Genomic DNA, 27,839 nt, shown 5'->3' with positions numbered 1-27,839 from the left:
TGGTTGGGCTTGGGGTGTTTTTCGGTTGGTAGTCGTATGCTGTTGTGCAAGTCTATGTGTGGTTTGTTTTGTTGCTGCAGTGAAGTGAAGTTTGTGCGGTTTGTTGCGTTTAAGGCTTGTGGTTGTATTTGGTTTGAAAGGTGTATGCAGAGGAGTGAAATTGTTAGTGGGTTGGTTATTGATTCATGATTGCATGCTTGGTCTAGGCTTGGCAGGAGATTCGTATATCAATCATTGAATAACATCTCTGTTTTGTTCCTCGTGTCGGGATCGGCCCTTCTACGACCACACAGATGTTTCGTTGAATTTAGGCAACCGTCTCATGTGTGAAGGTGCTGTAATCTAGGGAAAAGGGTGGGGTGTCCAAATGTCATGTAGTCTGTAATGTCTGGAGGGTCCCAGCAGGTAACTATGCAAAATCTGGCGTAAATTAGTGAAACAGTGTGGAATCGTATAAGGAACAACGCTTTGCCGCAAACAAATTTGGACTTTTATATATATAGATCAAGATGAGATTTGGAAATATTTTCAAATCATCACTATAAAACAGTATTATGAACAAGCTTGAAACCCAAACATTAATATCTTTACCAACTAGAGCTGGGATGCTTGGTTGTTAAGCACAAAACCTCCAGACTCCGCTCAATTCCCAAATTCACCACTAAACTACTAACTTTGATTCTTGGCAAAACATTTACCCTCACAATGCCTAATCTGTCAAAGTTTGGAGTGCCTAGAAGTGATTCAGGTTGAAGTGTGCACCATTTCTTGCTCATGGTTTACTAGACTATAGGTAAAGAGATAAAGCCAACTTTTTACTTCAGCATGTTCATCATACAAAGAAACATTTGTTGTTTACAAATGTGAGTTGCCCAGAGGATCCTGGCTACATTTTCAGGCGATTTGGGGTTTGCTGAGAGGAGATTTAGTAAATAACACACAATAGCTAAACCAACAAGGTATGGCTTTTTTTTTTTATAGGCAAGAGTATTTATTTACAGCTGCATTGTAATGTGACAAATGGATGAGATAGTTTGTTGGCTAATGAATAGGTAAAGTTGTGTAGATTTGGTGCAAATATGAGGATGTAGGAGAGCGATGATGTATGAATGACCGTAACTGGATGAGTATTTTTCTATTTTGTTTCTATTTTTTTTATGTCGCAAAGGCACTACAACCATAGCTTTCACAGTGCTCAACCCAGTAATCATTTGAGATCATGCGACAACTAATCTGAAGATTAGAGCAATTTGGTCTTCAGTTTCATTTGGAATGTAGTGAGATTGTCAGTTTTACGAAGATACATCTGCAGACCGTGCCATAGTTTAGCGACGGCACTGCACGGACTCACACAGGATATAGGCGAAGGAAGGCCTTGCAGGGAATGTGATCCCATATCTAGTAATTAGGTGAATAATTTGCAAGTATACCAGAAGCGACAGGAACTAAGCCCTGTCTTGAAGAGGACCATAAGAGGTCGAAACACGTGTCCAACGGGGTTTTTGAGCGCATGGAATATTTTTTGAAATATAATTGGTTGTGTCAACTGACTACTTAGAAACATAGATTGGACAGGTGCATGATAAGGGGTGACTTAACTATCATGTTAATTCTAATCAGGGTCTATGAGGATACCCTTGGCCACCCTAACAAGCGACAGTCCCCGTTATTCACACAAATTCAATTCACCCTATTTAAGTGACAAGCGCGCAGGGTCGAAATATCCTCAGGATCGTTTCTACATTTTAGTTCTGAAATACTGCTCCCAGTTTAGTCAATATGTAATGAAGAGGCTTCATATAGATATTAAAAAGAATAGGAGAAATACATGACCCCTGTGGAACCCCTTAATTCACTGGCTCTGCTCTTGAACTGTGTGGACGAGATCCAATGCACGATTGATGGTTATTCAAAAACGATGCCAAGCGATCAACGGCCGAATTCAATTCTCCATTCACCTCACGGAAGCGCTGACAGAATTAAAGTTCAAGGGGTAATTTAAAGTAAATAACGAATAGTGGCAAACGCTGCTGAGAAGTCGGGCAGCATCAACAAGCTGACCTGACCAGTATCCATTATCTGCAAAAGAGAGTCCTTAATGTCAAGCAGTAAAATCTCACCTACCCGGGTGGAACCTAGATTGGCGGTCACACAATAATCGATTAACTTCTAGCTGAGCTTTAAGTTGAAAAGCATCAGGAGAGTTAGTAATTGGTCGATGGCACAGTCTTGAGGATCCAAAGAGAATTTCTTTAAAATCAGATTAACCCTATTTTAGTGTAGTATGGACTACGCTCTCTATGAGTGAAGAATGAACGATATGATAAATGATAGGCCTCAAAACGTCTGAACAATCGTTAATGACGGAAGCAGGACATGGGTCATCCGGACATGTCGTGGGAGTGAGAGAAATAAGTCTTTTTGATGTTCAATTCAGAGACCAAGAGAAAGTTGAACACCAGTGATACATTGTCAGGCATGTGAACAATATAATTTTGAGGATTAAAAGACCAATGAAAGCTATGCGTCAAAGAAGGGTGATTGGTAAAATAGTAAAGATCAGACCTCATATTCAATCAAATTTTTTTGAACCTTGTAGGGCCAGGATGGAGAACTAATGCTCGCTAACGGAGGAGATCTAGCATTTTTCAGGTTATTAAAAAAGTTCTTTCTGGGAGTTAGCTGCAACTCCTATCGTGTCTTTTTATGAAGCCAGTGCAATGCCTGAAACCACTAACAGAGGCAGGAAAAGAGGTGGTGTCTGAAGTGCCCAATTTAGAACCGGGCGATCGGTGAGCCACTCCCAGCTTCCCCGCTTCAACACAATCTGTGATCCTGGGCGTCACTTCCCATATCTCATCACATTGGTAGCACCAATTGAAACAGTCCGACAACAGGCACAAGCACTAGAAAAGCCATCTACTGCCAGACCGGATTACCCTTTTCATTATATAATTCACAGCCCGCGGCGCATGGGTGCAAGCGTTTAAGGAAAGCAAAACAACATGCCTATCCACATCACAAATTGATGAGTTTAATAAAAAAGTAACACGCATACAAGTAAATTGCATTTGTTTTCAGTAACTAACTACTTTACAAATGTTTATTGGGAGATGACATTTTCAAGTGCCAAGGTGGAGGTGAAAGAGGACCCACACAGCAACTATGCCGGAAATACAAGGTGTCCCTGCAGGAGAAATTGTATGGTAATGGATTGGAACAGGTACAATTCTATTTGTCAGTGGCAGCATCTAGACAGGCTGTTGAGTAAAAATATGTTAATATAAACCCATTTCTTTCTATTGACGTTTCAAGAGCTGAGCGGTTTTCTGCAGTTTCAATGCTGGAGGTGAACTCTGCCCTTCTCAACATGGCGGTCACAATAACACAGCATGTGCATGGGATGAACGACTCGGGGGATGGCATGGCCGCATGGGACTGTGCCAAGAAGGATGATTGTGGGCATTTAGTGGGATAAAAACATCTCAAAACGTCAAAAGTTTATGATTGAGCAAGTACGGAATCAGCAGAGTCAAATTAAAAATAAAAGGCAACTTAAACCGAAATAATATGAATGTAAAATGTCATTGAGGCATCATTATCATGAAAGCAGCATAAGAGTAAAAAAAGATCAATATCCCAAGCAGCAGGGAAACAAAAGCGTCAGTCACAAAATTCCTCATTCCTACCCAACTTAGACAGTTGTTCTTGCTCCCACAAAAGGGTCCCTGCTGTTAACAGCCTTCACCAGAATTAATTTCCTCGGCATGATGGGATACCATATGGCATTTATAACGCGCCTATACACAAGTGCATCAAGGCGCGACGGGGCAAAGGAGGTGGAACAGAGGGAAGACAGACAACGATCTTACTAGGCCTGGTATCGTTCAGATTGCGCAAGTGCATGGGAAGGAGGAAAGTGCGGGGGGGGGCACAGTGTAGTACATGGGATAATAAAATAAATAAAGTAAAAGTAAGGCCAGCAGGTGGCAAGTGCAAGGATAAGTGCAGACATCAGGTGTCAAGTGCTGGTAGTGGGGCTGTAGGGATACAGAGAACAGTCCCCAGTGCGGGGGTTCCCAGGAAGGCAGTACAGGAGTGCGACTGGTGGGGGAGGGGACCTGGGCCCGAGATCAGAGGGTAGCCAGGTAACCAGTGCAGTATCAGTATCAGCCAGGAAGTCAGCAGGGGAGAGAAGACGAAAATGCAGAAGCAAAGTGAAAGGTTTTGAGGTGCTTCCGGAACCGGAGATGATTCTCCCCGAGTTTCAGGGAGGCTGATCTAGAGGGAGGCCCCAGCTGAAGAGAGAGATCTACCAACACCTCGTTGCTTGGAGAAGCGACTGACCCCGATGGAGTTGGAGGCGGAAGAGCGAAGAGCTCGAGAAGGAAGATATTTGGGAAGAAAGAGTTGAAGGTATTGAGACCTTGTAATTTACCTTGACAGCACACATCCTCCTAGAGACATTGTTGCTGGGCTGCCTTTGGGCTTCCCTTTTTAATTTCTCTTGATATCTTCAGTGAACTACTGTTCCCAAGGGTAAAGTGGGATTTCCATCTACTTTACATTGTATAGGCAAGACCAGCACGCCCCACCTTATGTGGAGTGCTGGGGAGAAACATTGGATCCCCTTTCTCACCATCCTGGTAACATTTGTGTTACAATAGCAAGGTAACTTGAATGGCTGGTGGCTGTGGTTATACCTGAATGACTTCTTAGTCATATTACTGGCAGGCTGACACATCAGCAGGGTTAATGTACAGGAGGGTCACCCTTCTGCTGGAATCGTGGGTTCCTTCTTTTTCACCATTTCTAAGGGTTTGTTGTTTCGTGTGTCTTCCGCTGCTGTCCTAGATGGGGGAGGCCCTGGTTGAAGTCTTTTCTTCGGCAGGAGCCCTTTGTTTCCCGTCGAGCGTCCAGAGTGTCTGTGAAGGCAGGACGCGAGGGGGGGGGGGGGGGGGAGTCCAAAACTATGCAGCCCTTTGTCTTCCAGTCTGTCTGAAAGGAACCAGTTCCCACTGGGAAGCTGGGTGTCCTGATTGGGCAGCCAGCCGCCCCCTTTCTGTAAACTGCAGGGAGAGTTTGCAGAAGTTATGCTCGAGTTCCTGGTAAATAGTCTGATACTGGAAGCTGCTGACAAGTCAAACAATGAAACCAAATCTGAAGAGGAAGATGAAGAAAAGAGGTCTTTAACTGATTCCAGAAAACCGGAGAGCCTGCTGTGTAACCGAAGCTCGTTTTAATCCTTCTGTCTAAGCGACCAGGGGGTCCTGAAAATGGTGACTTCTACCCACTAATCTCAAGAAGACCGGCATGTCGAGCCATCCCTCTACGGGCTGCAACCTTGCAGGGCTGCAAACCACCAATATCCAGGGATCTCGAGCCAGTGTGTGTTGCATGGTCTTCCGAAGTCCGATTCCTGCCGAAACCTTGGTGGACTCCTACTGGACGACCAGAGACACAATTTGAATCCCTGAAGTCCACTCACCAAAGTGCAGCACAGAGAGAGTGAAGAGATTCAGACAGCGATATTCGTTTTTGATCAGGTACCTTTAAAAGTGTGCTAAATCCACAGAGCTGTTAGAAGCCTTGAAGAATCCTTTGTTGGAAGCCTCTCCTGTCGACTGCTGTTGCTAGTTTCCCTGTCAGTGTCCATTACTTCAGTCACACAATGAAGAATCCAGGGACCAGGTCCTGTGCTGCTGCCTCGGGAAGAGGACCGCCTCCAACCTCTTCTTCTAAGCTGAGGTACTGTGTTGGCCAGGGTAATACTTCCCTTAGGTATCGTGTCAATCCTGTGTGGCTGAGTGGGTGATTCGTGTGTTCGGGAGTTTGCCCATAACATTGACCCAGGCCTAATGCTGGAACGCATATATAAGCCTTCTTTGAAGTCCCTGAACACTTTTCACCAACTCTGAAGTGTTACTTGTTCAAGGAGACAGCCTCTGGAACTCTGACTTTCCTGCATCTGAACCCTATCCTGGCCTGCCTACTGCTGGCTCCTAGACCACTGGGGTCCCTCTTCTACCTCTGAGAAAACTCCTGCCCTAGAACAGGGAAGGACTTTAAAAGATGAGACCTCTGTCTTGAAATTATAAATAGTGTTGAAAGTACCGACTTGTAAAGGTGATGGTGTGTAACTGTATCCATTCTTAACAGAATAAGTTACAGAATGTCTGGAAGTTTAACCTTTGAGTTGCTTTCTGCCCCTCTAAAACGTATATAGGTCCTTACTTACCTTGAACTGCTGATTGCCTTTCTTAAAAGTCTGCTGGAGTTCCTACTGACCTTAAATGTGTTTCCTACACTTCAAAAAAGTATCCTTGGTTAAACTGTCTATTCCTGTATTAGAAGTAGTGTAATAATGTATTTACCAATAGGTTTAACTTATCTTGAATAGCTGCTGTAAATCTTAAAAGTGTAACTGGGTTGCGTTTGCCCTGAATTGCTTTAGTGCACTTCTAAAATAGTTTACTATGTTCTTACTCCATGAAAAGCAGATTGCCTCTCTAGAAAGTATACAAGTTGTTTTACTAGCTCTGAGCTGTGTTCTTGAAAGTAATAGTGGTGTTACTGTATGCCTTCTTAACCGAAATAAGTTACACATGTTGCAAAATATACTTGTAACAGTGTTGGTCTAATTAGGTGATTCTGAAACTGTATACCACTGTGGATTTGGACCAATAGGGTCTGCTGCCCTTGAATTACGTATTGTCTTCAAAAAGTAGAAGTAACCTGGTCTTTCTGCCCAAGGGTAGCATATTGCCATTCTGAATGAATACCTTTAGGTTGGACTCACCTTATTTATTTATTTATTTCAATTGTTGATAGCGCCCAAAACTTGAAGTATCATGGCGCTAGGTTACATTGGTAAGCAGAAAATAATCGGTACAGACAGTAGAAGGGTTACACAGTGGAATGAGCAGTGGTAACAGTGCAAGTAAGTAGCAGAAATGGTCGGACAGCAGCTAGGCATATTTGTTGAAGAGAATGGTTTTGACTGGACTTGCTGGATGCTATTCTAAATAAGGTTATACTATGGTTTGTATAACATAAGTATTAAGCTGGTTTTCATGATTGTGTTTTTTATACTATGTAACAGTACTTGCCTTTCCACAGATCCATCTTCGCCTACATGTAATTATAATACACCATTATGTTCACAATACATAGTGTTTCACTGTTTCTTTGGACCATAGGTATGCTTCAATTTCTTTGCACTCATCTACAGCCCGCTCTCCCTCCCAAGATAAGCCTGGCTGCTCTGTCAATGCAAAGATTCTCAGGTGGTACAGGTTTACACTAAGTGTAGAGTTTCTGTATTACCTCAGATATGTTTTTTATGAAGTCTTAGCAGGACTTTTGAAAAACTGTCCTAACAAAGACTTTCACACGCAAGCATTTTCCTATTGCATTTCTTCTAAGGATCTTGTGGGAATCTTCTAAGATCTTCCAATAATCCTACTAAAACCCTGTAAACCCTTATAAGAATTCAATATGAAAATGGGTGTCATAAATTCTTATAAGCATTAAAAAAAGAAATCGCAGTAGTTTCTCACACGTTCCTATGAGCTACTTGTAGGAATCTGAGAAGGTATGTTTGTGTTGTTTAGGTTCTGCTTGGAGCATAATGTGGATTCTGCATACTGAACTCTACCAGTTTCGAGTTTCCCGTTTAAGAAACAACAACATGGCTGCGAATCAGAAGAAATATTATTATTGAGGTAGGATCAGTGAAACGACAACAATGTTATTTCAGTAGATTGAATGTTTAACCATTTCCATCTACATCTTGATAGAAATGGTTTATGCACAGTAGCGATACCACAATTGTACATTTTTTTTTAATGCAGGTTTATCGGGCAGTATTGAACCTTGCAACTAGGCAGCATATACCACCATCAGTATTCCTTTGGAATACCACTGATGGCAAATATACAGATCTGTGTGAAAAGACTGAAGATAAAAGCCTGAGTCCCAAAAGCTTGATTTGTGTTCTTTTTTCCCCATTCGTCTGCATATATATGGAGGGGGAGACCCCCCAATATATATATATAATTTAGTTGCACTGGTTGTGAACCTAGTAAGTGAAAAAAGGGTCCTACCTTCCGCCAGGGCTTCAGCGGTGGCAAGGTGTAAGACTGTGTCGTCACTGACCGGCCAGTTGGGCAGCTGGACCCATATATTCTGCAGCCCACCAAGTTCCAGCAGCTCTTGGTGGATCTGTGGGCCAGAGGTGCAGTACTCCCAGCGCTGGTTCCGGTAACCCAAGGCATCCCCAGCAGCACTCAAAAGCATAGAGGCTCGGTACATGTCCCGGGTAATCCTGAAATAAACCAAAGAGTGACATTAGTGCTCTAGGGCCTGATGCACGTTTTGGGGGGGGATTATCAGGTGGAGGTGATCACAGGCAGGGGACTCAAGTTGGAAGGTATCTGGACTAGGGTTTAATTGAAAGGGTAGCAAAGGGAAGTGTTCCCTGGTAGTGGTGGGGTCAAACGGGTGGTGGGTATGTACAGGGAAAATAAACGCACTGGGGCAGTTTCAGCTGGGAAAGAGCTTTTGGGGTTTCTCAGGGGGTTCTCTGGTTGCCACAGGTGGTGAGTTTGCGGGTGGTGGAAATCTTGGGGAGGGCACACTAAGCGGATGCTTTCAGACATGAGGCCCATTGTCACACGGAGGGGAGTCTTGTGTGGGATATCTGGGGGTGAAGGGCTACACTAGTCTATTTGGGAAGTGGTCCCCAATTAGGAGGTAGGGGGAGGTTTCAGGTAGATTTATCAACTCAGTAGATGTCATGCAGGAGTAAGTCCACCCAGCTCTGTTCTCTTCTCTTTGTATTTTGTGATAAAGCAATAGTGTAATTACCGAAACGTTAAGAGTAAAAAAAAAAAGAAAAACAAAAATCCCAAAAAAAACAAAAATAAATCACACTAGGTGTTTGTGTGATCAACTGGCAGTGATCAAGTTGAGAGCTCGGTCTGGGTGCTAGTGTGAGGAAGGGGGTGGATACACTCTGGTCGTGGTGGTGGCAAGATGCCAGTGGACTAGGATTTCAGGTGGGTAGTGCCAGAGGGCCAGAACAGAGGGGCGCACTACCACTCACATCATAGTTTATCCTTGCAGTAGTTCGCCAGTTGTCTCAGTTGCTGGTGTTGGCAGTGGACGTCTCGAGCAGGTGTCTCTACTGCGACTCCAGCCTCACAGTCTATTCTGCTTTTGGGCTCCCAATGCCCTCTTCAAACTGACGACTCCGTTGTCTTGGCGTTCCTCTGTAGTTCTGTGTGACCCTCTCTTCGTCTGCTTTAATCTTTAACGCTGCCAAACACAGAGTCTCTTGGTCTGTGTTTCTTTACCCATTAACTGTTTCCCTTGAGTGTTTCACTGGTTCTGCTGGTTGGTCTCATAGAGCACGCCCCTCCGCCGTCTTGTACCCTTTCTATGGCCGCCTTACCAGCTCTCCTCCGTTACTAAATAAAGTTTGGGCTCCTCCCACTCTTAAAGGGACAGAGAGAGTTCGCCGACCACTTCTCACAGAAATGTTCCTCACTTTACAGCAGTCTCCAGCGGAGTTGCTCTCGCTCTAGTTTACGCCTGCAAACCTCGGTTTTCGCTTGGGGTACACGTGCATGTTGTGATATCTCCCTGCTTCCATGCGGCATTTCAGTGAACGTTGAGTTTTGCGAAATTGTGATTTTTTTTAATGTTATTTTATTTTAATGTGTTTCAGTTCATATAACTTTTCACATTAATACATATATACAAGACAATGCAAAAAAGACAAAAAATATCCAGTCTATAATACAGTCAAATTTCATAATATAAACTTAGAAAATGCACACAATCAGGACTGACATAGTATGTATTTGTATTTGTATTTGGTTTATTTATAAAGCGCAACCAGGCCCAGGGGCATACGGGCGTATGCGTTTTTTGATCATGTTACATAAGAGTACAGTTACGTTAGCAAGCAGTAGGCAACAGTTACAATAGTTGCGATTACAAATAAATACATACATTGGTATTACAGGTACAAGCATACATGTTGCAATTAAGGCGGTGGACCGAAGGTGAGACAGATAGTAATATTATTTACAATATGTACAGTGGGTAGGCAGTAAATCTAAGCTCTAGGATGTTAAGCTGTCAATGTGTCCAGGTCATGAAGCCAACGTTTGGTGTTGCGTTTAAATAGGTTGAAGGAGGTTACAGACCTGATTGGAACAGGTAGTGTGTTCCATAGCTTTGAGGCTTGTACAGGGAAACTAACTCCTCCCAAGTTATGGAGTTTGAATCTCGGTATAGACATAGGCCCTCATTACGACCTTGGCGGAGGACCATGGTGCTATTAGCACCATGGTCCATGCCGCTAAGGTTGCAATTCCGCCATGGTGGTAGGCGGACTTACCGCCCCATTCCGAGGTCGGCGGGGCCGTAAGTCCCCAATCCCCATTTACCCTTCCCCATTCTCATTTTTGCCCCATAGGGCATAATGGGAGTGGGGAAGGTGTCAATTACGCCACCGTAAATTACGGTGGCGTAATTAACTCCATGGTCCCTTAGCGCCATGGATTTTAACACCTGCTAAAAGCAGGTGTTAAAAGCTCCATGGCGCTAAGGGACCTCGTACTCAGGCGGTAAGGGTCGGCGCTGTTTACGCTGCCGTAAACCCCTTACCGCCTGGGTCGTAATGAGGGCCATAGTGTTAACTTGAGCTGTTCTGAGTGGTCTTGTAGATGTGTGTGGGGTAAGTTGGTTAGAGATGTAGGATGGTGCGAGGTTAGCCCTGGCTTTGTGGGTAAGGGCAAGAACTTTGAGAGATATTCTGTGCTCTATTGGGAGCCAATGCAGATTACGTATAGTCTCAGAGATATGCGACTTCTTAGGGATGTTGAGTGCTGCCCTAATGGCGTTATTTTGAGTTACTTGTAGTTTGTGAATATTTTTGCGGCTAGTGCCTAAGTAGAGGGCATTACAATAATCTACTTTGGACAAGACTAACGTTCTAGCAAGAGTAATGCAGTTGGGAGTGGAGATAAACGGCCTACATGCGGTAATAAGTTTACATGTGTAGGCGGCTGAAGACGCTACTGCATTGGTTTGTTTGGTGAAGGATAATGTGGCATCCAGGTAGATACCAAGGATTTTAGTTTTAATAGAGACAGGGATGGGGTTACCATCAATAGTGAATGATTTGAAAGCAGTATTTAGTTTTTTTAGTTTAGCGTGAGTACCAAGGATAATCAACTCAATTTTTTCGTCATTGAGACAAAGTCCATGGTGTGCCATCCACGCTTGTATTACTGCATATATTTCATTGAGGGTTTTGCTATCAGTTTCATAGTTGCCAGAGATAGGAATGAGTATCTGGGTGTCATCCGCATAATTAGTATACATGACACCCAGATAGTCAAGGATATCGAAAAGGGGCTTCGTAAATACATTATAGAACGTTGGGGAAACGCAAGAGCCTTGCGGGACACCACAAGGGACTGGTGAGGGTTCAGCCGAGTCAGTAGGAGAAAAGACCCTTATGGTTCTGTTAGCCAAGAAGGAGCTGATCCAGGCAGTGGCTGCGTTGGAAAAGTGAGCTGCAGATTTCAGGTGGTGGCAAAGCGTTTGGTGGTTGACCAAGTCAAAAGGTGCTGACAGATCAATCAATAAGAGCAGTGCTAGTTTGCCATTGTCTTTTAAAATTTGAATCTGAGCAGTGAGATCTATTAGGGCAGTTTCCGTGCCATGCCTAGGTCGGAAGTCGAAGGTAGGCTGCTCTATCTAGTATCTTTAGTAAGAAGGGTACAGTTGTTATCGGCCTATAGTTAGACGGGTTGGCTGGGTCAAGAGTGGGTTTTTTGATTAGTGGGATGACCCAGGCATCTTTTAAGTTATCAGGCACTACTCCCGTTTTGAAGGAGGCGTTGATAAGTTTAGTAATGAATGGTGCCAGTTCATGAGCTGCTGCTTTGATAATCGGAGCAGGACAAGCGTCGCCTTGGCAATTCGATGGTTTAAGTTTCCTAATGATGTTTTCTACATCCCAAATTGAGAGGGGTGAGAAACTAAATGGTTTACAGGTTGGCTCAAAGGTAGGTGACTTGTTAGGAAGTTATTTGTGATCAGGGTCAGCGAGTAACAGGTCTTTTTTCACATTGATTTTAGATTGTAAACGGGCTATTTTATCTAGAAGTGCCTTCAGGATGTTGCTGCACCATAGTGCATCTGTGACACATTTATCAATAGGGGCAATCGGGGATTCTAATTCTTTTAGAATCTTAAAAAGTTTGTTTATGTTAGATTCCGCTTGTTCGATCCTTTTGTTATAGGTGTCTTTTTTGGGAAGTATAATAGCTTGTTTATAGCTAGAATTAGTTCATTTTTATTATTTACTGAAGGGCACTTTTTCCAATGTGCTTCTGCCGTTCTCTTAGTTTTACGTAGTTCTCTAAAATGTGGCATGAACCATGTATTCAGGTGATGTTGTGGTTTAGGTTTTCGCAATTTTGGGGGGACGATGGTATTCAAGGCTTTCAGTAATGCCTGATTGTAAATGTCTACTAAGACTGTGGGGTCAGAGGTGGCCACGTTGTCAAGAAGGGGAAGTAATTGCGGTAGGAGTTTATCTGGTGTAATGTCTTTCTTATTTCTAGTGCGGGTGGCTGGAGCGATGATAGGAGCAGGGTGTTGTGTGTTGGCTTTGATGGAGAAGGTTATTTTATGATGATCCGACCAAATACATGGATCATTGGATAGAAGATCGATTGAGCAGTTAAGGTTGGTGAGCCAGTCCAATGTTCTTCCTTTGATATGTGTGGGCTCATGAATAATATGGGTATGACCCAAGTCTGATAGGGTGTTAGCTAGATCACGGGCATTATTATTCGTGGGGTCATTAAAACCAAGGTTGAAGTCCCCTAGTAGGATAGTTTATGAATTAGGTTTAGTGTCGGTGGATACAAGGGATACAATATCCTCTATGAATGGGTCCTGGTGGTCGGTAGATAAGGTGCTCTGTTGCTGTGTGGTTAGGTGATAGTGGCAGTTTGATGGACAGGGATTCGGCAGAGGGAATTTTGGGTGTCCTGAATGACTCTAATGTTGTAGGTTTTTCTGAAGATGAGGGCAATGCACAATTTCATAGTGCTAGAATTAGACTGATCATGCTAAAATCAGATTAATAGATAGTAGAATACAATATAAATATATATAAAACCTATCAACACTATAAAACCACAAGTTGTTATTAAATAACAATACAACACTATAACCACAATTCCACACGTCATTATTAGTTGATGCAAATCTTGTAACCAATTTTTAACAAAGGCTCTGCATGCCTCCATACAGAATAAAGAGCCATATTATCCATACTAGGAGTATTCAGGCAATAAGCCCAAAACGAGTCGCTCTTTATGCTCTCATAATTGCTCACAAAGGAGCCCAGCCTTGTCATATATAGTGGGCCATTTGTGTGACATTCTGTCAGAATATGTCGAACAGTTTCTTCTTTATCTTCCAGTTTACATATAGAGCATATTCTATCATGTTGTTCAATAGAGTGCCAGCTACCTACATTCGATAGCACTGGTAATTTGTTTAATCTCACTAGTAATAAATACTTCAGCAAAGAAGGCGGAGGACACAACATAATCATAAGGTAACCCTGTGGCGCCTTATATGTATGCATCACAGATTTCAACACTTCATAGCAACTGAGTTGTGCCATGTGTTCGTAGCTCTGTGACCAATCCCATCTGCCCAATTTAAGCACAAATTCCTCTGCCAGAGAGAAAACGTTTTGGTCCCACTCAGGTTCCCAAGCTATTACTTCGAAGGTCTTGGTGACCAACTGTGGATATGCACAATCGCCCAACAACTACAACAATGGGCAGATGGGATTCAATGTAGCTTTTATGTAAAAGCGACACCTCCTTTTTAGTGCAAGGTCGGGAAGAGAGATGAGGCTCAACTCTAGACGATTAAAACTTCCAGCACACCTCTGTGCTGGAATCCAGTCATTTTATTGCAAACAAAACAGAGTGGTACATTTCAGAGAAGACAATAACACTGAAAAACCGTGCAAACATTAATTAAATAAATAAAGGGTAGTGGGGTAAGAAGTTAAAATGGGTCGGGATGGGGTTGGGGTGGCGTTGAAGGGTTACAAAAACAGGGCGGTTGAGGGGGGACCGCCCAAATTAAAAAAACAAAAAAGAATCAGTGGTTTCAGTGTTTTATCCTTTATGAAATGTACCACTCTGTAATTGTGTAAGATCACGTATAACCCTCTGTGCTTCATAGGGTCATAGAAGCAGAGCGCTCAAGTTTCCCGTGGCCATTTGTGAGAAGGCCACCCAGTCCTATTTTTCCCTTTGGATTCTGGGATGTGTATTTTTTCTTTTCCATTTGAAACTTAGGAAAACTACAAGCCCCAGAATTCTAAGCAAAAATAGGACTGAATGGTCTTCTCACGCATGGCCTTGAGAGCTCTGTGGAAGTGTCATTTAACTTTGTACAACTAACATGTGTTTCTGCTTTCTACTCACCCCTCTCTGTACTAGGGGACTGGGAATGGCGTCAATGAGGGGTAACTTGGGCCACTTTAAAAGTAGCGCATGTACCCAGTCCACCCTGTTCGTGTTTGGTGGCATTTCTTGTCACACTGCCAGGGTGTTTCTACAGACACACAGAAGATGGTAGCTCTGCTGCTTATTAGGCACCATGCGAGGACTGGAGATCTGTGTGGGGGTCTGGCCTGTGTCATTTTATTGGCGTGATGAGATGACGCTTTCCTGCATCACCACATGATCTGGCGCATGCATGACTGCTTGCGGTCCGTGCTAACAATGCGTGACTTTGTTGCCATGACAACGCTTCACGCTACCACATCCCTCTCTCCCTATGATGATTCTGGTTACCGTCTCCAGCGCAAGATTAACCCCACACAAAGTCCTTGAGTCTATTGTGGTCGAGTGTTTCTCCTTGATGGGTAACTGTGGACTTCAGGAGTATTGTATTGTATTGTAGTCATCATTTATGCAGCGCCATTTTCCCATTTGTATGGCCTCAATGCGCTTTGTGCTTGGAACACGCTTGCGGGCCGAAGTCCAGGTATGGGAAAATTCTAAGAGTTTACTTTAAACTGCGTGTGTGTATTCTGCCAGGATTAGGATTTAGGGAGGCTGGCTAGGCTCCAGTAAGCAACCCAGTGGCCAGGTATGGGGGCGGGTGATGTTGATGTCAGTGGTTAAGAGAGAGTGCTAGTGCAGGAGACTCGATGTGTGCCTAGCTAGACCGAATTTGCCGTAGTTTGTTGCTGTATATTAATGGCAGAGGTGTTGAGGCATGTCAGGATCAGCTAGACCGAATTTGACATAGCTGTATCTGCATTATAGAGTGCATGGATGGGGTGCCCTGCCCGTGGCATTGTTAGGGAACATTTCACTTACTGCTATTTTACCTCTATATTTGTAGACACCCTACACTTTTTGCTCTTGTTGCAGCCTCCTGTCCTGACATTTACCAGTGGAGCAGAGCCTTCAGCTGCACTCCACTGGGCTCTCGCTCATTGCTATGGGCAAACTGACACGTCCTTCAGACTGTCAGTACAGAGAAACTTTATTTCTCTTAGTCTTTCGACTTTGCTGCCACTTTTGGCAACTGTATTTCATTGTGAAAAGTACATTACTGTACCGTGCAATAGGCTCCTTGTGTTTTTGGGCCCTAGTCATCGGCTAAGGATGTTTTGGCAGCTGGAATATGTGCCTGGGAGTAGACTTGTGGCAGCAGAAGCTTTTTTTTATGTATTTTTACATTTTAACAAGCCATACCGCGCTTACCATGTTTTGCTCATGACTGTGGCTAGTGTCCGTCATGGCTGTGCAATGAGGTCTTTTGTCTTCTCCTTTGGCCCTTTTGTCCATTGCCTTCCCCCTGGACTTTGTGACCCGGGAATTCCTTATTTGGGCACGCAATTGCCCGCGAAAGCCACCTCTTTTCGCGTACTACTACAGGTCACGTGTGTAGGTACCCAGGAAGTGGGCTGAGACTGTCTGGTCCCAATCCAGACTACTGGTGCCAGGATGTCTGTTGTCCACAAGGACATGAGAGCTGCAGTGGTCCCTGAATGAACCCCTGCTGGTGTGCATGAGTGGGGCAGATCACCTTTTAGCCAGCTGGGTGCAAGCACTCACTGGACTTGTGGATATGAGAAGAGGTCCTGAATGCAGACCCAGAGATCTCCCACAGGTCCGAATTGACCTATAGACGAAGCCAAGTATCCAGAAGAGCTGAGCAGACCTAAGGACTATCTGGAACAACGAAGAATAAGGTTCACACCCTGAGACAGCTGTTTTCCCGGCAGAGCCCTGCTTTGCGCTCGATCTCCAAAGACATGTGAGGGTGCTTCAACACCGTGAATCACTCTCAACGTCTCCTAGTTGCCCTGCAAAAGAGCCTTCCCAGAAGTGTCCCTGGGCCATCTAGCTCTAACCGTGGCATCCGTGCAGGAGCATTGTCCTATTGAGTTTTGCCTCAAGCTTTGGCAGAATCCTAGCTTGCACTGCAAAGCACCTTCTTACCAAACTTCATCATCCCAGCTCCTTTGGGCCACGAGAGAGAAGCGTGCATCAGACTGCGAGAGTTGGGGGCCCCAGCGTCACGTACGACAGTGACGGTCACTGCTGGAGACTTTCCCACCTTTCTTCAAGTACCCTGTGACCAGCTGCATCAGTGTTTTCTTTGTAAATAGACTGAAGGCATTCATCCCTAGGGTTGAAATGGCTGCTCTGCTCTTGGCATCAGACAGAGAGGAAGAGAAATCCGAACCCCTCCCTAATCGATTCTAAGGCAGTCCTTCAGATTGCTCCATTGAGCGTGTGAAATTGGCTCCTCAACTGTGTTGTCAGCAGCAAGGTGAGGTCAGGACTTTGCTTGAGGTATTTCTCCCCCTTGTTTTCATTACCTCCAGGTTTGACACCTTTGCACAAACATGACATTAACAATGCAGATAGTGTGCCTGCCAAAGGTAGGATGTATAGGATATCAAAGCAAGGTGCCACATCAAGTCTGAGGTCAACAAGATGTTGGATCTAGGGGTGGTTGAACCCTCCAGTAGTCCATGGTCTAGTCCTGTGGTTCTGGTGCCAAAGGCGGGTACCTCTGAGTTGAGGTTCTGTGTGGATTGCAGAGCTCTGAATGCTGTCACCAAGACAGATGCTCACCCCCTACCAAGAACAGACACATTGGTAGTCAAGCTGGGTGCTTCCAAGTATCTCAGCAAATTTAGATCTCACTGCAGGGTATTGACAAATATCCCTAACAGAGAATGCCAAGGAGAAGACTGCATTCTCAACTCCAGAAGGGTTTTACCTGTTCAGGGTAATGCCATTTGGATTAAAGAATGCACCTGCTTCTTTCCAGAGGTTGCTTAACCATGTTCTGAATGGGTTGGATGGATTCTGCATTGCATACATGGATAATATAGTAGGCTTCAGCTCCACTTGGGAGGAACATGTTAAATGCCTAGGGATAGTGTTGCAGGCTCTTCAGAAGGCCCACCTGACCATAAAGGCCAGTTAGTGTCAAAGTGGTCAGAGCTCACTGGTCTACCGTGGGCATGAGGTTGGTGGAGGTAGAATTCAGCCTATTCCCAGTAAGGTACAAGCCGTACACGACTGGTCTACCCCCACAACTCAAACCCAAGTGAGGGATTTCCTGGACCGCACTGTGTTTTACAGGAATTTGATGGCAGACTATGGTAACATAACTGCCCCCCTGACTGCCCTCACTACTCAAAAGAAACCCAAGAAGGTAAGTTGGTCTGAGGAGTGTGAAAAAGCCTTCCAAGGCTTAAAAGACTCACTGTGCCAGGCCCCTGTCCTCAGGGCTCCCCTGATTACCAAAAATCTTTTATTGTGGAGACAGGTGTGAACATAAGGCCCTTTGGGTAGCGTGTCATGCAGTGGATGGGAAGCAGAGTAACTCTTACACCAAATAATTGAACCTACTCAGGAAGATTGCAAAGGTTTCTGTTCTAATATCAATTGTCTAAAACAGGGAGTTACAACGGACATCAACAGACGTTGCTCAAGCTCTCGGCACATCATACCAAAAATTACACTTATATAGTAAAAATTCATCATATTTGACATCATACTCCGTGGCAAATAAGAGAAACCACGAGGGATTGTGATACGATCAAGGGGAACATCTAAGTATACTTTCTATAAGGGGTTGGGTTGTGATTGGATATCTGTTATCAGGTGGACAACTTATGCCCACCTCTAGTGAGAGTCATCTTCATCACTATTAGGTACACAACATATCATTGGCTATCAAACTATAAGGCCCTTCGTTACAGGGCCCTCTACAATTGGTTGGCACGCTCGTGCCATTCTGGAACATTCGGCTCAGCTCTCGGCTCTTCTCTCCATGGGTTTGAGCTTAATAAATATGTGATACCAATGTCCAGCTTCTATGTAATGGCGGCTCCACCTGCAATCTATTCACTACTAAAGCCAGCTTCTAAGATTACTTAATCTACTTGCATTACAGCATCTGAACAGTTATTGAACGGCTTACATTTTCTGCAGTGCTTCTCATACGTGCAATCTTCTCTTCGCATATGAAAGTTTACTCGATTCTCAACTACGTCATCAGTTTCTAGAACGTCCATACATTCTCTTCTTCAGCATGTCTTCTCTGTACGTCACGCTCGTCTTTCGTGATGTCACCAGCTCCTCTTTCTCTCATCTTCATATTCCTTCGGGGATCTCCTCCCTCAGATTGTCATCTCTTCGGGGTTACATTTGATAGGGTTTTCTCAGTTGATACCTTTTCTCGAATATTCGCAGTGGAATAGTCGCAACTGCTGGCGTCAAGCATGGCAAATCTGAAGCTTCCAACATACAGCTGGTCGGGGGCGGGACTTCCTGTAGAGGCAATTAGCTGCTCCTCTACAGGTGCCTCTGCCACTGGGATAGGTGCAGTTCTATCACAGCTAGATGAGAAAGGTAAGGAACACTGTATTGGATTCATCAGTTGGCAGATTAAGGACAGAGGGCTCAGGTGGGCCCTTCGGAAGCTGAGGCCCTACCTCTCTTGGACCCACTTCACTGTGCAGGCTGACCATAGGCCCTTAAAGTGGCTGATGAACATGAAGGATGAGAATCCTAAATTGCTAAGTTGGTCCATTAGCCTGAAAGGCATTGACTTCACTATTGAGCATAGGCCAATTGTCCAACATGGCAATGCTGATGGGTTGTCCAAAATGTTTAACCAACCTGAACATGAGCATCATCCAGGGCTGGATTAAGTACCCCTGTCCTTAGTCTGGGAGGGTCGAGTGTTAGATAACATTTCACTTACTGCTATGTTACCTCTATATTTGTGGACCCCCACAAACCTTTTGCTTTTGTTGCTGCCTCCTGTCCTGACGTTTGACAGTGGAGCTCAGCCTTCAGCTGCACTCCACTGGGCTTTCACGCATCGTTATGGGGAAACTGATACATCCTTCAGACTGTCAGTACTGAGAAACTTTGTTTCTCTTAGTCTTTCGACTTTGTTGCCACTTTTGGCAACTGTATTTCATTGTGCAAAGTACATTACTGTACCATGCAATAGGGTCCTTGCATTTTCGGGCCCTGGTTATCGACTAAGGATTTGTTGGTAACTGGACAATGTTCCTAGGAGTAGACTGGTGGCCGCAGAAGCTTTTCTCATGTATTTTTACAACATTTTCTCAAGCCATACCGCACTTACCGCGTATGGTTCATGACTTTGGCTAATGTCCATCATGGCCATGCCACGATATCTTATGTCTTCTCCTTTGCCCATTTTGTACGTTGGCCGTCCCCCTGGTCTTTGTGAACTGGAATTCCTTATTTGGGCATGCATTTGCCTGTGAAAGTTGCCGCTTTTCACAGGCTACTTCAGGTCATGTGTGTAGGTACCCAGAAAGTGGGATGGGACTACTGGTGCCAGGATGTCTGGTGTGCATGAGAACATGCGAGGCACAGAGGTCCCTGATAGGGCCAGTGCTGGCGTGCATGAGTGGGGCAGATTTCCTCATTGGCCAGTTGGGTGAGAGCACTCACTGGACTTGTGGATATGAGGAGGAATCCTGAATGCAAACCCAGAGATCGGCAACAGGTCTGAATAAACCTGTAGACAGAGCCAAGTATCCAAAAGAACCGAGCAGACCCAAGGACTATCCGTAACTGCGCAGATGAAGGTTGGCCCCCTGAGCACGCTGTTGTCCTGATTAGAGCCCTGATTTGTGCTTGATCTCTGGAGACCTGCTTCAACCTCTTGGAGTGGTGGGACCAATTACTCTTAATGTCTCCTGGTTGCCTTGCAAAAGAGCCTTCTCTGAAGGGTCCCTAAGCCATACAGTGGACTGTCCAGCTCTACCCTTGGCACGCGTGTAGGCGCATTGTCCTATTGAGTTTTGCTTCGAGCTTTGGGAGAATCATAGCTTGCATGGCAAAGCACCTTCTTGCCAAATTTCCTCATCTGAGCTGCTTTGGGCCCTGATAGAGAAGTGTGCATCAGACCGCAAGAGTTGGGTGCCCCTGCGTCGCTGGCGACATTCCTGCCTTTTTTCAAGTGCCCTGAGACCAGCTGCATCAGTGTTTTCTTTGTCCTGCAACAAGACAATACAGATCCTGGTGTAAACTCGACCCGCATCTGCACCCACAGCTCCTGTGCATCTTGAAGCTGAATCAAGGGAGGGGAAATTGTACTCCAGGCGACCCTCTCCAGACCTGCCAAGTTAGGACACGGAGTGAGCTAAGGGTCGTAAGTACTGAAACCACTTCCTCTTGGCCCCTAGTTCATCCATTGCATTTTTACACATGAAGGATCCCATGTGGTTCTCTCCTTGGCTTGGGTAGCCTCTGCTTCCTAAAGTCCTCAGAAAGTTGGGAATAGCTTTGTTCTCTGCATCAAATCCTCACCCTGACTCTCGGAATCTGTTGTCCACACTTCAGAATCCTGTCTCTAACTTTGCCAGCTCCTTACATATTGTACTTTGTGACTTTACGCATGAGCGCGCACTTTTACACGCACATCTAACATTGAGCACAAGGATCCTTTCATCGTAGGGCTGGACTTATTCTGCACTTTACCGCATTGACCAAAGTGACTGTGTATATTTTACATAGTGTGCGTTTGAGTGATGATTTTACTGTGCTTTTCATTAATTCACTTGTTTTTGTTCTTGGGCCTAATAAATTGTATACTTTCATACTACTTTCTGTCAAAACGCTTTCACACTTGCGCTCTTATTTCACATCTTTTAAATGTGCACTTTCCCATTTGACTTTCATCATCTTGCAGATTTGCCCACAACGTTTTCATTCAGTTCGGTATTAAATATTTGCTCAATATTTCCTTTTCAAGTGTTCATTACTTGCTTGATATTCAAAAATGTTCAATTTACTATTCAGGACTATGTAAAATTACTTATATCATTCAGCATTCATAGCTTACTTATTTCAGTTTGTTCGGCATTCTCAGAACACATGTAGGCATTAGCGGGGTGCTCCGGACAGCGTGTTTTCTGTATTACACTCACTGGTTTTGCCTGACTGCTCTCTGCAGCTTTGCTGGTTCTTCTTGCCTGATCCTCTGGAAACAACGAGCTTTGCCTCCCTTGCAGTGGCCACCGAGAGCTTCCCTCGCTCTGCCACTTGCCAGGGCAGCTGTGGGCTTCGGGCGGAGCAAAGCTTCCTGCTGTTGCTATCGGCAACCAGAGCTTGGATGGATATTGAGACCTTCTCATGGCCCACACTCGGCCTTGGTGTTTCTCTCCTTCTCCAGACTCACACAGCTCTTAATCCTGGCTCTGGCATGCCTCTCTCCAGCCCATTCTGTGCCCTGCTCTCCCTGATTGCACACAGGTCTCCCTCCATGAAGTGCAGCAGCCCCACCTCTTATACTCCCTAGGAGTATTAAGTGTCCACAGGTGTGGGTCAGAAAGTTCAAGTGGCTGACTTCTAATCAACCTATTTGTGGGACACGCCGGACTTCCCCAATAGTGTTCATTCTCAGTCTTCTTCTTCATCTCATTACCTGAGTGGTGAAAATACCTATAGTTGTTCACTACTCCTAGTCGCCTCTTCCTTGTCCGAGTACATTAGCGCATAAAGGCCGGGAGATGGTTAGATTGGTTTACGTAGCGAAAAGGGGGATTCCATGTCTCGCCTGTGGGTACCCTGCTCCCAATTCCCAAGGACCCTCCACCCACCCAGGTGATCCTCCCTCGCTTCTCCATCCCCAAGGCCAGGGTCTAAAATCGATGAACTTTCCCTGGCCACCTGAGATGAGGACACAAGGGGAGTTGATGTGAGGATGCCCTCAGGTTTCCCACACTCCCCAGAAGTGTTTCCTGTTTCACTAACAAGGGTGGCCTCCTAAACATCAATTCACCAGAACATAGTTTAGAAATCCATTCTAACAGGCATGTGTCCACAGATATGGAGCAATGTATTCATAACTTAAACTTGGACACAGTTTATCTTCGATGTCGCCGTCTTAGGTCTCCCAATGGTGATAACTGGTCGTTCGAGTGCACCTTCTGGTGGTGGTTGCCATACTACCATTTGGAAGGACCTGGCTGGTGCCATTATTTGAGTACAATGGCAAATACATTTAATAGACATTGGGCCTCATTCCGAGGCTGGCGCTATCCATGGAGTAAAGAGCACCATGGTAAGCAACCATGGAGCTATTTACTCCATGGAAATCCGGCATGGTGAATGGAGTAATTACCGGTCCATTCCAAGGTTGGAGGGACCGGTAATTCCCCATTCACCATACCGGTTCCCCATCCCCATTCCTGCCCCCATAGGGCTCAATGGGAATGGGGAAGGAGTAAATTACGGCACCGTAAATTACGGTGCCGTAATTTACTCCAAGGTCCCTTTGCGGGTTGGATTTTTAACGCCTGCTAAAAGCAGGCGTTAAATGCCAACCCGCAAAAGGGAACTCGGAATATGGTGGTAAGTGTTAACGGTCACCGTTGCCATTAACGGTGACCGTTAACCCTTACCGCCAGCCTCGGAATGAGGCCCATTGCCTCCTATGGCCTAAAACCAATGGTATTGTTTCCCATCCCCAAAAGAAGAACTGCCTAAGTGTGACTTGTATATCGCCATTCCGACCCCCCGCCCCCAAAAGCCATTTAAGTGCATACTGTGCTCTAAAGCCCAAGTTGAACTGGTGCAACTGCTCACTATCTCCATTGAAACCTGTGGGTTGAGCATTCTGAGTGCTTGGGAAAGCCCCTTGATAATTAGGTAGGGCGGTCCAACTTAGTGCTTGACATACCCTGTCCCCAATTCAAATCGGGTGGGCTACAGTTGCTACCTCTAGTGGTCTGACTAATTGAGAATTCTATCTAGAAGTGGCCATGTTCAAGGTACAATCAGATAAAAAGTGCTGTTCGGCAAACAACTTGTGCCGGTTATAGAGTTAGTTGACTGGGCGGGAGGGGCGGAATTGATGTGAGTCTGTCTGTGGGAATGGAAATGGGTGAGTTTATCATGGTGTGCCACTGCGGCCATTGCCGGCATCTGCTGTGGTGTGAAATTGTTGGTGTTTTGTTGGATCTGGGCTAGTACTTGTGCGGGAGGAGAAGTCGAAGGATAGTGTAGAAGAGGAAGTTCAAAATGGGGAAGGAAAAAGCCAAGTTTAGAGGGCTTTTCTGATTGTGAGTTGATTGTCAATGCTGCACGTGTGGAGAGGGAGGGAGTTCCAGATGGTGGGAGCTTGGATGGAGAAGGAGGCTCCACCCATTCTTGTGCAGTTATATTGGGGGAACTAGAAGTGCTGCACCAGATCTGACAGTCCTGCAGGGTTGGTAGCACTTGAGTTTATCTTGGAGGAATTTGGGGCCAGTGTTTTGGATGGCATGGTGAGGAGTGCACATGGCAGGTAGTCCATTGACCAATAGGGAGCCAGTGTAGGACTCTTAGTGCAGGGCTGATATGTTCTCTGGGTGGGAGGCCAGTGAGCAAGCGGGCCACAGCGGTTTTAATTCTTTTGAGTTTCCTGAGTTGGAACACTGGTGTGCCTAGAAAGAGGCAGTGTTCGTAGTCTAAGTGTGAGAGGATGATGGGGAGGGCGGCAGAGATTCGGTGTGGATAGGTGAGGTATGGGAAGATTTGCCTGAGAATGCGTAGGTGGAAGAAGCAGGTTCTGGATACAGAGTTTATGTGTTGGGAGAGGGATAGATTTGAGTCCAGCATGCATCCGAGATTTTTCACTGAAGTAGAGGTTGCCAGAGGGAGGCCTAGAGAGTGAGGCCAGGGATTAGGTTGAGGAAGGAGGGTGTTTTTTACGCAAACTACGATTTCTTATTTTCCAGGGTTGAGGATGAGGTGGTTGGTTGTCATCCAGTGGTCAATATCCAAGAGGCATGATGAGAGATCTGGGTGGGTGATGCCTTGCCATTTTTGAGATTTATTTTTAAAAATATCGTCTTTATTGATTTTGTAACAAGTCAGACATATTACATGTTTATTTCACAGTAAAGGTCATTTAGGCTCTTTTTTCCAAACAACATGTGAAAATTCCAAAGTACAATGGACCAAACATTATAACTTGTGTGTACTCCCTCCCCCCCTCCCCTCCAACCCATTAAGACCACCCCTCCCACCCGTTTCCCATCCCCTGCACTCGTCGGAAAAAAGGCTGGGCTGTGCTGAACGGATAGAATAAAGAAAAAAAACAGAATCACCTGGGTTCACCAGAGCCAATTGTTGAACGACTTCATAGTGTCACACTTTGTTGAATTATGGGAGTGTACTATGTCCATAGCTTGCCTAATAACCAGGAGGTAGGTATTGAGTTATGGCTTTAAGTAGCATGGCTTAGAGGACCCCAGTATTCTGCATAATATTCCTTAAAGGGTAACCAGATCCAGTCTATGTTCCTGCGAGTTTCCATTACTGCGGCTGTTGGACTTTCCATTTTGTAAATTGCATGAGCCTTAATGAGCCATTCTCTTTTAGAGGGGAGGACTGCCGACTTCCATTTAATAGTTAAGCATACTCTGGCCGCTAATAATACACTTTGTGGCATGTGTGAGAGAGTTGCATGGGAGTCCTCCTCATCAGATTCTACCCCAAATAGTATCAGTGTTGGCATTAGTGCTCTGGGGATCCCGCCGATCTCCTGGATCCACCCTAAGACCTCTTTCCAGTACATTTTGACTTTGTCACATCCCCACCACTGATGCCAGTAATCGCTGATTCCCCCACAGTCCCTCCAGCACTGTGGTGGGGGGGTGCCTGGGAAAATTTTGGAAAGCCTTTTAGGAGTGTAGTGCCACCTGGCCAGTATGCGTGCATTGTGCTTCTTGTATTGTGTAGATATGGACGACCCCCAGCCCGCCCTTCGTATGGCCTCCCAAACCCCGGGTTGGTCTACCAAGTTTAATTCTGCTTCCCACTTAACCTCGGAGGACGGACGCTTCAAGTGGCCTCTAGTAATCAAAGCTTTGTACATTCGAGCAATAAGCCCTTTCATAGTCTGGGGGGCACTTAGAATTAGTTCAAAAGCAGTGAGGGGGCATCGCAGGGCATCTCCCCACGGGGGTCCATTAAGACGCTCCGCAATTTATTGCATAGGAGATACGTTCTCCCCCTGGAGGGTATCGCAGAGGTCTTCTAGAGAGATGCATACTCCTTTCCACCACATTTGGAACGCCCTCACGACTCCAGCCTCATACCAGTTCTGGAATCGATGAACATTACAGATTAGCTTTTGTATGGGAGGAGACCAGATACAGCTTAGCGGGGAGGGCCAAGTTGTGACACCTCGCGTGGCTCGGGAAGGGTGCCAGAGTGACCATAACACCTTTAGAATTGGATGTTCGCGTATTCTTCGCGTCATGGCTGACTGAGGGACCCACAGCCATTCTCCCAAAGTGACTGGCATGAAGGCAATATTTTCTATTGCTACCCACTTTTTCTCAGGATTTTCCCACAGGTGGTCTGCTAATACCCTGAGTTGGGAGCCCTGTAATATTCCAGAATGTCTGTTAACGCTATACCTCCTCATTCTTTGGGTAAAATGAAAGTAGAGTAGGGGATTCTAGGCCTTTTACCTGCCCTTAAGTATGCTAGTAACACCCGTTTAATTTCGGCAAGAAAGGAGTCCGGTACTACAATCGGGAGTGATTGAACGAGAAAGAGGAACCGGGGCAAAATGTTAATTTTAATGGAGGTAAATCTGGCTGCCCACGACAGGGATAGTTTTGACCATCTATTCACGTCATCCCTAACAGCTTTCCACAGGGGGACATAATTCACCTCAAAGAGGTCTGCAAGAGACACAGTGATGTTTACCCCCAAGTACCTGACAGATTGGGATTGTACTTTAAAGCCCCAGCTCACATCTAGTGATTGGAGGATAGCATCCTCTCACAATGGGACTGCTGTGGTCTTCTGAAGATTCGCACGAAAGCCGGATAAGGCTCGGTATTTGAGTAGTTCCTGGAAGAGGGCTGAGATAGATTCTACTGGTTGAGTGAGATATAGGAGAATATCATCGGCAAACATAGCCAGTTTGTATTCCTTGTTTCGCCGAGTGATACCATGTATCCAGGGATCGCAGTGTTTGTGCAAAGGGCTCAATGACTAGTGCATATATCAAGGGGGAGAGGGGACATCCTTGCATAGTACCTCGTGTGATGTTGATGGGGTCCGAGGAGACGCCGTTGATTGAAACCTTAGCATTTGCTGTGTGGTATAGTGCACTCACACCCTGCGTCCACGCTGTGCCCACCCTCACCCATTTCAGTATTGCTTTCAAGAAGGGCCATTCCACACGGTCGAACACCTTTTCGGCGTCGAGTGACAGTAACAGGGGGTCGCTATCAGCTTCCTGGAGGCCTACCATTAAGTCTATGGTTTTCCTTATGTTGTCCGCTCCCTGTCTTCCCCTCACATAACCCACCTGGTCCGTATGTACCTGCTGGGGGAGGACCAGGGCAAGACGAGATGCCAAGATTCTGGCATACATTTTCGCATCTACATTTATAAGTGAAATGGGGTGATATGATGTGCACTCCAGGGGGTTCTTTCCTTCCTTAGGGATCACTATAATTATCGACTCTGTGAACGATTTAGGGGCTTGGCCTGTTAACAATATCAAATTAAATAATTTGGTTAGGAATGGAGAGAGGGTACTAGAGTTCATTTTGTAAAATGCTGGGGTATAGCCACCTTGTCCGGGAGCCGAGCCCACCTTGAAATTAGAGATTGCCCTTTGTACCTCTATGGTGGTTATGGGTGCAATGAATTGCTCTGCGTGTTTCAGTTCTATGGCGGGCGGGGGAGAGCTTCTAAGAATTCTTCAATGGCAGTTGGTGTGCAATCTCCTTTGGCTGTGTAAAGCTGCGAGTAGAACCTTGAAAAGCGGTTCACTATTTCATATTGATCTGTGAGCGCTGCTCCGCTTTCGTCGCTCACCTTGTGCACAGCCCTGTCGGCCCTCCTTAGCCGATTCACCAACATCTTGTGGGCTTTATCTCCCTTCTCAAAAACATTTTGTTTTAGATATTTGAGTTGTGTCAGAGCTTTTCCATTCCATATATCTTTTAGCTCATCTCTTAGCCCTACCATTTGAGACAGCCTGTCTTCTGCTAGGTCTGGATTTTGGCGGAGATCTCGCTCTAGGCGAGAAATTGCAGTTTTAAGTTCTACTTCCCTGCACTGTCTGAGTCTTTTTTTTAATGCCCCCTCAGATATCAGGATCCCCCTTATTGTGGCTTTCGCTGCTTCCCATACCGTGTTTAATGACATCCCATCTACATTGTTTATTTCAAAGTAGCT

The 27,839-nt window shown here is 45.3% G+C and overlaps 1 protein-coding gene across 1 annotated transcript in view; it reads right to left on the bottom strand.

Moving 5' to 3' along the window:
- The window catches only part of LOC138581063 (ADP-ribosylhydrolase ARH1-like), a 189,122-nt gene extending 179,612 nt beyond the window's left edge, over positions 1 to 9,510 (bottom strand). The window contains exons 1-2 of the mRNA XM_069652106.1: positions 9,107 to 9,510; positions 8,106 to 8,326 (exon numbers count right to left, since the gene is read on the bottom strand). Of these exons, the coding sequence (XP_069508207.1) occupies positions 8,106 to 8,326; positions 9,107 to 9,111 (226 nt within the window). The 5' untranslated portion in view covers positions 9,112 to 9,510. The remainder of the gene's footprint in view (positions 1 to 8,105; positions 8,327 to 9,106) is intronic.
- Positions 9,511 to 27,839: the final 18,329 nt, after the last annotated feature.

This window comes from Ambystoma mexicanum, chromosome 3p, assembly GCF_040938575.1.
Source record: "Ambystoma mexicanum isolate Mex_15411 chromosome 3p, UKY_AmexF1_1, whole genome shotgun sequence".
NCBI classification, from domain to species: Eukaryota; Metazoa; Chordata; class Amphibia; order Caudata; family Ambystomatidae; genus Ambystoma; species Ambystoma mexicanum.
Note: the sequence above shows the minus strand (reverse complement) of the source record. Positions and strands in the feature narration are given on the sequence as shown.